Here is a 12,512-nt window from a genome sequence, read left to right on the forward strand (position 1 = left end):
AGTAATCTACGTCGGGTTGAGAGAATTGCCGTCAAACGTATTAATAGCAAATGGTGACAAAACGTGACAAAAATGTTGTGGCTACATACTCACCACAATCTTCAAGGGTGGTTGTCATTAACTTATTACTAATTGGGACAAGAAGTTTGTCGCATAGTTTTCACAGTTAGCTTCGAATATTTTGTAAGAGTTAGCTACGGTGAATTTTGTAAGAGTTCGCATAAATGGTTTTTTTGTATTAAATAATTAATTTGAAAAATATACATGTGTGTATATTTGTTGTATCGACGTTGTGGTTGGGCGGTGATAAGCTTCGCCGGCCACGCGTTTTTCTGGCAGCGGAGGAAAAGGTGAGGGAAACGGGAACGTGTCGGCAAAGAGGAGTACGTTCGAGGCGGAGTATCAGAGATGCGATGGTGGACGATTCAAGATCTGTTGGTGAGAAGTTCGAGATCTGGAGGTTGAGGATGGCGGAAGCTTCGAGATGTGCTGGTGTGAACGACAACGGAAGCTTCAATATATGATGTGGTGAACGACGATAGAAGCTTCGAGGTCTGGTGGGTGGAGCGACGGAAGCTCCGAGATCTGGTGGTGGTGAAGGCAGAAGCTTCGTGATGTAATGCTTTGAGATATGGGGAACAAAGTGAGAGAAGGAGAATCGATTAGCAGAGATGAAGGGTTAACGATGAATGGGTTTAGTTGATTTGTGTTTCTTGTGTCTGAACTGTAAATTGTTAAAAAATGCATAAGCTTGATTCTTGAAGAAACGAGATAAGGAGGAGAGGAAGAGAAAAGAAAAAAATAGAAGGAGGAGATCTGGTCCGTTGGATCTAATTAATCAATGGTAGATGATAAACGAAAGTGCAATCTCTGTCTTTGTGTATTAGCCAATCAGAAGTTTTCTTCTTTAAAATAAATAAAATCCATATATTATTTGTAGCTAAATTACGACAACCATTTTTTGATATGTATTGCTACACGTTAAAATTGTCGCAACAGTTAATAATAATTGATAGCAATACTATAATACGATTAATCTCCATTTTTTTAATTATTATTAAAATATTTACTACATATTGTGACGATATTTTCTGTAGATAATGCGGCTACAATATGATGTGTCATAAATTATGTAGCAAATTTAATACAACATTTTTTTGTAATAATTCATAACTATAAATTATATGTTTATTCACACAAAAGTTAGAAATTAAATTACCTCATAATTTGTTACTAATTAGTCACATTATATAACTATATTTTGCTACAATTATTTCAGTAATAGATATCCCTAACTATTTAAACAGTTTTTACTAGCGACGGACCCTTACAAAAAAATATCAGAATCTACGGCTAAAAAACCATTATCCTAAAAAACATTTACTAAAAATAATAATATCACATAAAAAATTGGACAAACATGGGGTCTAATATATAGGATACGTAGACTATTTCCAACAACTTATCAAATATATATTTTTTAATTTTCTTCATTGTTTTATAAATTTGATGTATCACGTGGAATATTGACACGAACATATATGACAAAAAAGAAAATTATATACTTCGAAGAATGCATGACTATATGTCTATATCAAACACAATACAACAAAAACACAGTAATTCTGTCGATTACTCATCAGCATTAAAGACGAAGCAAAGATTCCTACGACTCCGGAGTCCATTTATTTGAGTCTTCGTCTTTGAGAGAATTGATGAGGAAAACTACAAAGTCTTGGTGATGTACGATGTAATAATTTACTCATCGTTGATAGTTTAGATAAGAGAGAAGCTAAAGTTTAGTAGTTTACTATGTCATATATATATTAGATTGCATGCTTTTTTTTTTTTTTGGATTTTCTTGAAATAAAAGTGCTCTTGTCTACAATTAGAAATCTGATTCAACAATCAACATGCTTTTGAATTACACGATACGACACATGTATGTTGAAGACAGGGGCGGATCTAGTAAGAGACTATTGGGTCAGCTGACCCCACTAATTTTTTTAATATATTTTTAATTATAAATTATAATATGACTCTTTTAAATTTTGTAATTTAATTCCTACAAATTTTTCATTCTGATTTTAACTTCTACAAATTTTGCATTTTTACTACATTTTAGATTAAATTTCTATTTTGATCTTCCTAAAATTGCATTTTTACCCCTATTTTTTTAAAAAAATTTCATTTTAACTTTTTAAATTTTACACTTTTATCCTTTTGCAAAAAAAATTATTTAGACCCCTCTAAAATTTTTTTCTAGCTCCACCACTGGTCGAAAATATTTAAAGATAAAATAAGAGATATACTCCAAAATTGGTAATTGCACACGAATCCATATCAAACGATCATGAAACAGAAATTCTTAATTTTATTTATTTAAAAGTAGGAATGCATTACATGGTTGGTGATAAGTACACCAATTTTATTAGTTGAAATATTGCAAACTAGGAGAAAACATTACATGGTTGGTGATAAGTACACCAATTTTATTTAATACAAGTACGATACGAATGTGTTCAATAAAACACACGTTTATTTTTATAGCATTGACGTCTTTGACTGAAGCAGACTTAGGCAAAGATCCATATTGACCTTTTACTTGACACCATTGCCTGAAGCTTTAATTTTAGTGGCGTGGCGTTCACAGAAGCTCTTCAGTCTTGCAAATGCATCCTCCAAAGCAAAAATATCCATGTCGATAGAATGCCTCGCCCAGTTCTTCAGACCAAAAGCAATCCCTAAACCAATCCAACATGATAACATATATATATGTTGTTATGCGAAAATTGTCTTAAAAGCTAAATTGTTAAATTACCGTGATCAAAGGTAATGAGAAATTAATCAATACCTGGTAAGAGGACAATGCATTCTTCTTTAGCAAGCTTTTCACAGAAATCTTCATCATCTTTAATGTCCGCAAACATTGAAAAGTTCAGCTCGGTCTGGGAGAGAGAAAAAGCATGCATGTAAATATATAACATTGTTTCAAAATATAATACTAACTAGTAACAAGAAGTCCGAAATGTAGTAGTAACAGAATACCCATAAGAAGGTGCAGGCTTCAGTTTGGTGGTAGCAGGTTAGGGCTGGTATGTCTTTGAGCTTGGCAAATGCAAAGTCCGATTTCTCTTTCAGAAAAGCCTGCCTCCTCTCGAAGAACTCTTTAGGAGTTTTCTCCAAGATGGTGGGAACAGCAGCCTATATGATAAAAGTCACAAATTCACTTTAGTATATGCATGCAAAAAAAAAAATAATAATAATATTAATAAATAAACCAACTTTAGGTTACGGTATGCTTCCGAACTAGAAAATCCCATACCTGGATAACAGTTGCTGGTTTATTATCTATCGCCAGAAAATTCTTAAGAGCACTTGTGATCTGTCCATATATAGCAAGATTAGGACAAGGAAAACTACGTATGTGTGGACATTTTCAACTATTAATATGGACCAAATTTATTTATACAATGATAAAATTAACCAATACATTCATAGAGATTTAGTATGTCAATGGCATGTAATCTGATTGTTTGGACGTAAAAAATTTGTTTTTAACTTATAAATATACCGACGATATATATAAAGTAATGGTAGTAATGTTTAAAGAGTGATCCGAAAAAGTGGATTCGGACCTTGTTGGATTGGAAGGCACCATCTAGATCGTGCAGCGCGAGCCAGCCGGTTCGCCATCCGGGTACACTCCATCCCTTCGATAGAGAACCGAGACTGATCACAGGTACGATCGACGAGAATTTCGCCATGGGAACATGGGGATTACTCCCAAACACAGTCCATCTGAAAACTTCGTCAGCAACCACCATTATCCCTAGTTCTCGAGCCAACACAGCCAGCTGATATATAAAGAAATATTCAATAGTTACGTTACACATTATCAAAGATGAGATCATATAAGGTCACGTTGTATAGCTAATTAGAGTATCTGTAAAATACCTGCTTAAGATGAGCTTCAGAGTACGTGTTCCCATTAGGATTGTGTGGGTTGATAATAAGTATCGCACAGGTGTTCTCGTCCACAAGCGAACGTACGCTGTCAAAGTCGATCTCATAGTTCTTTTCACGGAGGAAAGTATATTCACGAACCTCAAAATTATTGTAGATTGCGTGGACCATGTCCCATGGAAAGCCCGGCTTCGGAAGCAAGATGTTGGCTTTCGGTGCAGCCAAGATTTCAATTGCAAGCTCGATGGCTTGTTTGCATCCAACGGTCATAAACACGTCATCTGCAGTCAGTTTCTTCGGAAGATCTCGACTTAGAAACTCTGCAACAGCACTGAGAACAACGGAAGCAAAAAACAATTTGTCATAGAAAATATACAAAGATACATAATAGAGTTAAGGTGAAACTAGAAGTGTTATATATATATGGGGCTAGATCATATTGTAAAACAATTTTTTTGTGGGACAGTTTTTCTTAGGACTTTTCAAGAAAAATATCTTAAATGATCAACGATAATTCGATGTATATATTACCTTTTAGCTGCGGGAAGGCCAATACTTGGAGCATAGGCGTTTCCACTACCGTCAAGGACAGCTTTAACGACTGCCTTCTCAGCGGTATGGCTAGTCTCGGGGGCTTCACTTAGAGGGGGCAAAATGGGTTTTATTTTAGGGTCACAAAGAGCCATGATTCTAGAGGTGTAACTGCCTAGGGTAAAAGTTGAAGCCTTTTTGGCTGCTTCGTTACCAATAAACTGCCAGTTGACGGAAGTATTTTTCGCCATATTTCTTATATTTCTCTTGTTAAGATTTTTGGTTTGGTGATTGTTTTCATCGCTACGAGTGGGATTATATAGTACAAGTTTCGACACTTCAAAAAAAAAAAAACGTAAACACATGATTTTCACGTGCGGAGTATCCAGAAAAAATCTAGAGAGAAACAAATAGTAGTAACTAATCTATGTCGAGTCTCCACGCGTTAGAACGTGGGAAACTTCGATCAAGCTGATTACAAGTATTCTTTTTGTACACTTAGGGTTAAATTTGTATGTTGAGTGATCTCTACGCGTTGGAACGTGTGAGTTTCTTTCGATCAAGGTGATTAGTACACGTAGAATAGAATTATGTATACAAGTCTGCGACACCCTCCGGATCAGGACTCACGAGTATAATCAATAATAGACAATTAATTCAAATGCATATTCACCCATGGACACTTCTTTATGTTTAAAGGTTCCCGAAAATAACAAATGCATTGTATAAATATTTTTTTGTCTTAAACCCTAACATTTGGCAATCAAGACAATCACTCGGGTTTCAAGTCCTTCCCGCTCGTAACTCGTAAGTCCTAAGGTAACAAAGACTGATGAACATGAATGTGTAAAGTAAAATATCAGGAATGTTCCAAGACTATATTTGATATTTGGATACAACAAACGAGCTAATCAGAGAGTGAAATAATTGTGTGAGTTTTAAAGTCTTGCCGATAAATAGACAAAAGGTAGTCGAAGTATTCTCATATTGATAACCAAGTGTCTTTAAGCCTCTATGTAAGAAGACTTTGGATTTTGGATACCGCACCCAAAGGTCCCAATTAAATACATAACAAATAACAAAAGTATTGTATTAAAAAAACACTTCCTCTATTTTGCAAAAAGTGTTATTTTCGAATTTTATTTTTGTTTCACAAAGAATGTCATTTTATATTTTTAATAAATCATTTTATATTTTTAATATATCTTTTACATTATTTTTTTTAATTTTATTCTTAATCTATAATTAATTTAACCTATTAATCACTTATTAAATAAAAACATATATGTATATTTTAATTTATTTTTTTAATTGGGGTGAAATGTGTCTAAATGATATTCTTTGTGAAACAGAAAAAATATTAAAGATCAATCACATACATGATTTAGTTAATATAATATTCTGCTACATAAAATTAGTTAATGTACATATAGATACCCTATAAGATTCATAATACCCCAAAAACCAAAAAAAATTATTTCTTAGCCGTCATCTTTTTTTGCTCAAAAAAAATTATTTCTTAGCTAGAAGATTTAGTCTCTCCTATATAGTACATAGTAAACTTCCCACCACTTATCTTGGTTGCCATTCACGTGATTTCACGTGGGATGTTGAAAAATGAATTGAGAGGACAAAATGAAACAATGCATCTCGTGCCCTGCCTCTACATGTTAAGGTGATGCATCTCGTGCCCTGCCTCTACATGCTAAGGTGATTACAAATGTGAAAATAATACTTTTGTCAACCCAAAGTAGTTTATTTGCCTTAAAATAATTAAACGAGCGATTATGGATAAGACTTAAAAAAAAAAGCTAGGTCTCATGCCAAAAATTGTCCAAACCTTAAATATCGAAATACCACTACAAGATATGTCATTTATACAGATCTGTGAAAAACCAGTTTTATGAAAATTATTTGTTACAACAACCATAAATTTTGATACCATACCAAAAACTAGCTCAAAAATCGACGATTACTTCTTTTATATATTGCTCAGAAATACTTGATTTTTTTAATTATTTACTGATCAATGTCAACAAAATTAATGGAATTCTCTCATTTATCTTACTAATCGAATTCCAAATGAAATCACTTAATTGATAAATCGAGTAAACTCTTGATGGTGATCAAAAATAAAAAAGCAATACTATTGTACTTATATTATCACCATCACATAACTTTTAGTGGAAAATTACTAAAGAAAATTCCAGTTTTGTATTTTTGGCAGGAAAATTGTAGGTTTGGAATTTTGGCGAAAAATTCCGGGTTTGCGTTTTTAGCGGAAAATTACGGTTAACGTTTTTGGCAGGAAAATTACGGGTTCGCATTATTTGTGGGAAATTTACGGGTTTGCGTTTTTTGACCAAAACAATTTACGGATTTGCATTTTGGTGGAAAAATTGTGGGTTTTAGCGGGAAATTTATGGGTTTGCGTTTTTGGCGGGAAAATTGCAGATTTACGTTTTGGCAGGAAAATTGCGGATTTGCGTTTTGGCGAGAAAACTGCGGGTTTGCGTTTTTGGCGGGAAAATTATAAGTTCAAAATTTTGGTGGGAAATTGCGGGTTTGGAATTTTGGCGGGAAAATTATAAGATGATGATGATGACCCCATGTTGTTGACTATGATATATATTGATATGATGATGGTGATATTAATATGATTATGAAGGTATGATGATGATGATGATGATGATAATATGACAATGTTGATGATGATGATAGTATGATGATGATGTTAGTATGATGATGTTAATATGACGATGGTAGGATGATTGTAGGATGATGATAGTATGATGATGATGTTGATGATATTAAGTTGATAATGAAGAAATTGATGGATTAGTGGTTAACTAATAAACCGTTATAACCAAACTCATTTGACTCATGGACTCGTTTAATCATTAATTTATTTAACTCATCAATTCATTAGGATCTAAAATTTTAACTCATTAGAGTTCATGAGTTGAGTTGAATTGACCCATTTTAACACTCTTAATTACAACACATGTAGTTAAAATTGACATATGTTACCATTACGTGAGTAACTTAAAAAGACCAAAGTTTATATAATAATATAATATAAGTAGGTACGTTGTACATATAACGAGAACTGTAGATATTTTGAAACTCATAACAACTTTTTTTTTTTTTTTTTGAATGTCATAACAACTTTTTATCATCTTCTTCCTCGTAACAAACACATGCGCAATTGAGCTGTTCGTGTCGTCGGAATCTCCTTTCTTACTTGTTTTGTTGATAGCTCACGAGAATATAAGAAAAGGCAAAAGATTCGCACGTTGATCCGTATGTTTTTGTTTGTACTATCTGACTAAAAAAATACCCCCACAACACCACCGGCCTCTGTAGATATGAGCCGTGTAAAAATACGATTCTTTAATCATTATTTCTTTTGAACCAAAAGCAAATGAAATCATTATTTCTTTACTTTCTTAAGGATTGAATCAGTGTAACTTAAGCGTCTAGGGATTTAATCAGGTTAAATTTTGGCTGAACCAAACCAAAATCATTATTCACTTTGGCTGTAATCTCTGGTTCAATTTGTTTTGTTGGCTCCTAATAATAATATATAAGGTTCCAGTCCAAATAATAAATTCTGAACTTAAATCGAACCAGTCTATTCAACTGAGAATAAATAGAATTATACTGTAGTTGTTGCGTAGATGAGTAGAATAATTAGAAAATACATGGAAATAATTTCTCAAAGATACATGCTCTTAATGATTGATGTGAGGGATTAAAACACCATTTTATTTATCACAAACTCTTAATGATTTATTATTTCATATCAGCAAACCATCCCCATGATTATATCTTAGCCTCAGATATATTCGAGAAATCGGAAGTCTTTAGTTGACGCCATTAGCTTCAACTATAATGGAATGGCGTTCACAGAAGCTCTTCAATCTTACAAATGCATCCTCTAGTCTCGGAGTCTCCATGTCGATAGAATGCCTCAACCAGTTCTTCTGACCAAATGCAATCCCTAATCCAACACACAATATTTTTTTATTTGATTTTTGTCAACAACATTCATTCAATCGGATTAAAACTGGGTTGTGACACAACAACAAACTCTAGTACGAACCACTAGACTGCATGTTTAATCTATAATTTTTATTTGACAAGTGTTCACAAAAAAAAATAAAAAATAAAAAACAATCTTGTATATTCGTCCTATAGAACGAGAGGTTTTCACAATCAGGGTTTTACCAGGTAAAAGAACGAGGTTTTCTTCCTTAGCAAGCTTCCTACAGAAGTCATGATCGTCTTCAATGTCTACAAAATCCAATGGGTCCAGCTTTGTCTGCGGTATGCCCATCCACACAAGGAGAAGTTGGTTTCAAACTCAAAAATATTGTTAAAAATTAATTAACAGTACATTAAAAAATGTAAAAATAATAGATTAAAAAAATCAATACCCATAAGAAAGTGCATGCTTCAGGTTTCATGTAACAGGTGAGGGTTGGTATGTGCTTGAGCTTTGAATATCCAAATTCCACTTTGTCTTTCAGAAAACTCTGCCTCTTATCGAAGTACTCTTGAGGAGTTTTCTCCAAGATGGTAGGAATAGCCGCCTATATCGAATTCATAATGGAATATCGAATTCATAATATTTCATTTACAATAATTCTAGAGATTAAACAAATTATAATAAAACGCGATCCGAACCTGGATAACAGTTGGTGGTTTAGAACTAATCTCTAGATATTCTTTAGCAGCTTTTAAGACCTGTCCATATAAAAATAAGATATGGCCAAGAAAATGAATTGAATTGATTTTTTTTTTTTTTTAGTGTTAATCTAATATAGAATTATATATAGGAAAAGAATGCATATTGCTGTTTTCCGGACCAACCTTGGAGGTTTTGAAGACACCATTTAGATCGTGCAGTGCAAGCCAGCCGGTTCGCCATCCTGGGACTATCCATCCTTTCGATATGGACCCGACTGTAACTACAGGTACTATCGAGGAGAATTTCCCCATTGGAACAAAGGGATTACTCCCGAACACGGTCCATCTATATACTTCATCCGAAATTACCATTATCCCGAGTTCCCGAGCCAATGTCGCCAGCTGTGATTGATTTAAAAAGTAAAGATTAGCATCTTGATTGCCCAAATATAAAACAATTTATGTTTTCAATATTGCAAATTGTAAATGACATATAAAAATGTGTTTATTTGTTTCTCTGGGTTACGCTTACAACATATGAAAGAAATTTGATTATAACATTAGTTAATTTGAAGACAAAACGTAAACAGTAGCTAGATTTTATGCATGTCTAGTTCATCTAGCTAATCATGTTTCATGTGAACAATTTTGCAAGAGTAAAATTACTTAAATACCTTCTCAAGATGAGCCTTAGTGTAGTAGTTCCCATTAGGGTTATGGGGGTTGATTATAAATATCGCAAACGTGTTCTCATCTACCATCTCTCTAACGCTGTCGAAATCGATCTCAAAGTCTCTTTCGGGGATGACTTCATACCTTCGAACCTCAAGATGTTTGTAAATAGAGTGGACTATGTCCCATGGAAAGCCAGGCCTGGGAAGCAAGATGTTGGCTGTTGGCTTAGCCAGGATTTTGACCGCAAGCTCGATTGCTTGTTTGCACCCAACAGTCATATATACATCATCTCCCGTTAGCTTGTTGTCAAGATCTCGGTTTAAATAATCCGCCACAGCACTGATAAGCATAGAGTTAAGATGAAAAACGGACAAGGATGCCAATTCCGTTGAACCGATTCTATCTAACTTGACTGGCCATAATTTATTCGGGTTAATTCTCAAATAAGTTAAGGACTAACCTAAACCAATCCAAAAGACTAACATATATAGCTCTAACCAACAATACTACAAAAATGTACAGAAAAGTCTAAAATCGTTAACATTCTATATTTACCGTTTCGCAACCGAGAGGCCAATACTAGGGGCGTAGGCGTTTCCTGTGCCGCAGAGGACAGCTTGAACGACTGCCTTTTCGGCAGTATGGCTGGTCTCTGCCTCCTCGCTTAGTGGAGGCAAAATAGGCTTTCCTTGAGGGTCGCACATGCCAAAGATTTCAGAAGAGTAAGTACCTAGAGAGGCTGCAGCGGCCTTTTCAGCTGCATCGCTGCCACTGAACTGCCAATCAACGTATCCGTGGCTAGTCATGTTTCTTATGTTTTATAGCTCTTGATAGATTCTTTTTTGGGTGATTACTCTCATTGCTATTAGTAAGATTATATAGTAAAAGTTTCTACATTTTTCTATTAGAATAAAGCATGAAGTGAAGTGAAGTAAAGAAGTAAAGAATTGATGTTAAGTAAGAGATGTGAAGTAACGAATAAAATACTGTATGTCTATAATATGAAGTAGTAAAGTATGATGTGAGGTAAAGAATAAAACATGTGTGTAAAATATGTGAAGAAAGGAATATGTTATGTACAGTAATATATATTTCTTAAGACATGTACTATAGAAACTTAAGCTTATGTATTGAGATAACAACAGAAAGGAAATAATAATGTATCTAGAGACCACCATACATGTTAGAATGTGTGTTTCCTTGTTTCAAGGTGATCACAAAATGTATTATTGGCTTCTAATAAGATTTCAAATAACAAATTCTGAACTTTAAATCGAACCAATAACGATAAATAGAATTATATTTGTTTCATTGATGAGTAAAAAATTAGAAAATACATCGAAAGAATTTCTCAAGGATACATGCATGATTGATGTGAGTGATAACCATTTTATTTATCACAAACACTCATGATTTATTTCGTATCAGCAAACCATCCCATTTATATCTTAACCTCGGATATATTCGGGAAATCGGAGCCATACCACTTCTGTAGGAAGCTTGCTAAGGAAGATTCAAAGGTTTTAGTATATAATCCAGGGGACTGAAATTTTCTTACGATAACTTATACATATACAAATAATTATAGACGTATGTTTGTTTTTATAAAAGACAAATTTAGTTCATTATAATATTATGCCAAATATTTTATTAAGCCATAAATTTTAGTAAAATAATAATTTTGTGATTCTTTAAATAAACCTATTATCATTACAAAATTAATTTGGTGGTCTTAGAGAATTAAAACCTTAAAAAAAGAACATAATAAAATAAAACAATGGTTTAAGAAAGAAAGAAAAAGTAGCCAAAAGAATCCAAACTCTTATTAGTTAAAGTTAAGTATGGAACAAAGCTGAACACATAAAACATGTATACTGAAATGGTTTAGATTAGATTATAACTAGGGATTAATCCGCGCAACTCCCGAGTATATATTTAGCATTTGATAGTTTTTTATAGTAAACTTTGACCAATGAAATGCATAGCTTTTGTAGGTATTTCTATGATCAAAATTTTGAATTTGTCCATTTAGCTGCTTTATAATATGTCCTATTATGTATTGTAAAAATGTTTTCTTCTTTATGGTTTTTTCCTCCTTCTCTTGTGTGTTTGAATTTGTGTTTACTTCTACTGTTACCAACATTTGCATGAGCATACCAAGTCCTTTAAGTACTTAATCCAAGTTAAATTCTGATCCCTTTCTATTAATTGTATCTTTTGCATCTCCTCCATCTTCCAATCTCTCTCTTGCAAAAAGCTCGGGAAATATATATATATATATATATATATATATATATATATATATATATATATATTCATTGACAAATGCCTAAATTTCCAATAAAAAACGACGAAGAACATTTCTACACAACATGAGCTTTAGACCAGGCCATGCTATATCTGAAACTAATTTTTTCTATACACCCATTAAAGTTTTAAGTTTTTTGACAGAGTGGCCCTCTTTATGGTAAGTTTTGCCACTCGATATATACAGTGATTGAAGCTTGATGCATGAAACTTCGCAAAAAAAAAAAATGATATGTTCTCAAAGTTGGTTCATATATAGAATAAATAACAATTCGTGGTTGTGGATGTCAATTATCTATGCCATAAACATTGGCTTTAATATTTGATCTCGGTTTGTATAA

At 33.2% G+C, this 12,512-nt stretch overlaps 2 protein-coding genes across 2 annotated transcripts; both read right to left on the bottom strand.

The window, feature by feature from the left end:
• Positions 1-2,354: 2,354 nt before the first annotated feature.
• On the bottom strand, positions 2,355-4,791 carry LOC147933784 (cystine lyase CORI3-like). Its single transcript, XM_087472494.1, has 7 exons — positions 4,498-4,791; positions 3,958-4,297; positions 3,639-3,857; positions 3,326-3,385; positions 3,049-3,204; positions 2,855-2,948; positions 2,355-2,744 (listed from the first exon to the last, which is right to left on the bottom strand). Exons 1-7 carry the CDS (start codon positions 4,746-4,748, stop codon positions 2,602-2,604), a joined length of 1,263 nt encoding a protein of 420 aa, XP_087328620.1. The 5' UTR covers positions 4,749-4,791; the 3' UTR covers positions 2,355-2,601.
• Positions 4,792-8,111: 3,320 nt separating this feature from the next.
• Positions 8,112-10,921, bottom strand: LOC147933785 (putative aminotransferase TAT4). The gene is made up of 7 exons (XM_087472495.1): positions 10,420-10,921; positions 9,864-10,203; positions 9,373-9,591; positions 9,187-9,246; positions 8,937-9,092; positions 8,728-8,821; positions 8,112-8,500 (listed from the first exon to the last, which is right to left on the bottom strand). Exons 1-7 carry the CDS (start codon positions 10,668-10,670, stop codon positions 8,364-8,366), a joined length of 1,257 nt encoding a protein of 418 aa, XP_087328621.1. The 5' UTR covers positions 10,671-10,921; the 3' UTR covers positions 8,112-8,363.
• Positions 10,922-12,512: the final 1,591 nt, after the last annotated feature.

The sequence above is a fragment of the Camelina sativa genome, chromosome 11, assembly GCF_030686135.1.
Source record: "Camelina sativa cultivar CO46 ecotype springtype chromosome 11, ASM3068613v1".
Classification (NCBI taxonomy): domain Eukaryota; kingdom Viridiplantae; phylum Streptophyta; class Magnoliopsida; order Brassicales; family Brassicaceae; genus Camelina; species Camelina sativa.

Excerpts from the sequence above, each read along its gene's own strand:
- LOC147933784 (XM_087472494.1), bottom strand. The coding sequence starts at position 4,748 with ATGGCGAAAAATACTTCCGTCAACTGGCAGTTTATTGGTAACGAAGCA. Across the intron at positions 3,858-3,957 it reads CTGAAGCTCATCTTAAGCAG|CTGGCTGTGTTGGCTCGAGA; the intron begins GTATTTTACAGA and ends TTTATATATCAG. Across the intron at positions 3,386-3,638 it reads GTGCCTTCCAATCCAACAAG|ATCACAAGTGCTCTTAAGAA; the intron begins GTCCGAATCCAC and ends ATATATGGACAG.
- LOC147933785 (XM_087472495.1), bottom strand. The coding sequence starts at position 10,670 with ATGACTAGCCACGGATACGTTGATTGGCAGTTCAGTGGCAGCGATGCA. Across the intron at positions 9,093-9,186 it reads AACCACCAACTGTTATCCAG|GCGGCTATTCCTACCATCTT; the intron begins GTTCGGATCGCG and ends AATTCGATATAG. Across the intron at positions 8,501-8,727 it reads AAACCTCGTTCTTTTACCTG|GGATTGCATTTGGTCAGAAG; the intron begins GTAAAACCCTGA and ends GTGTTGGATTAG.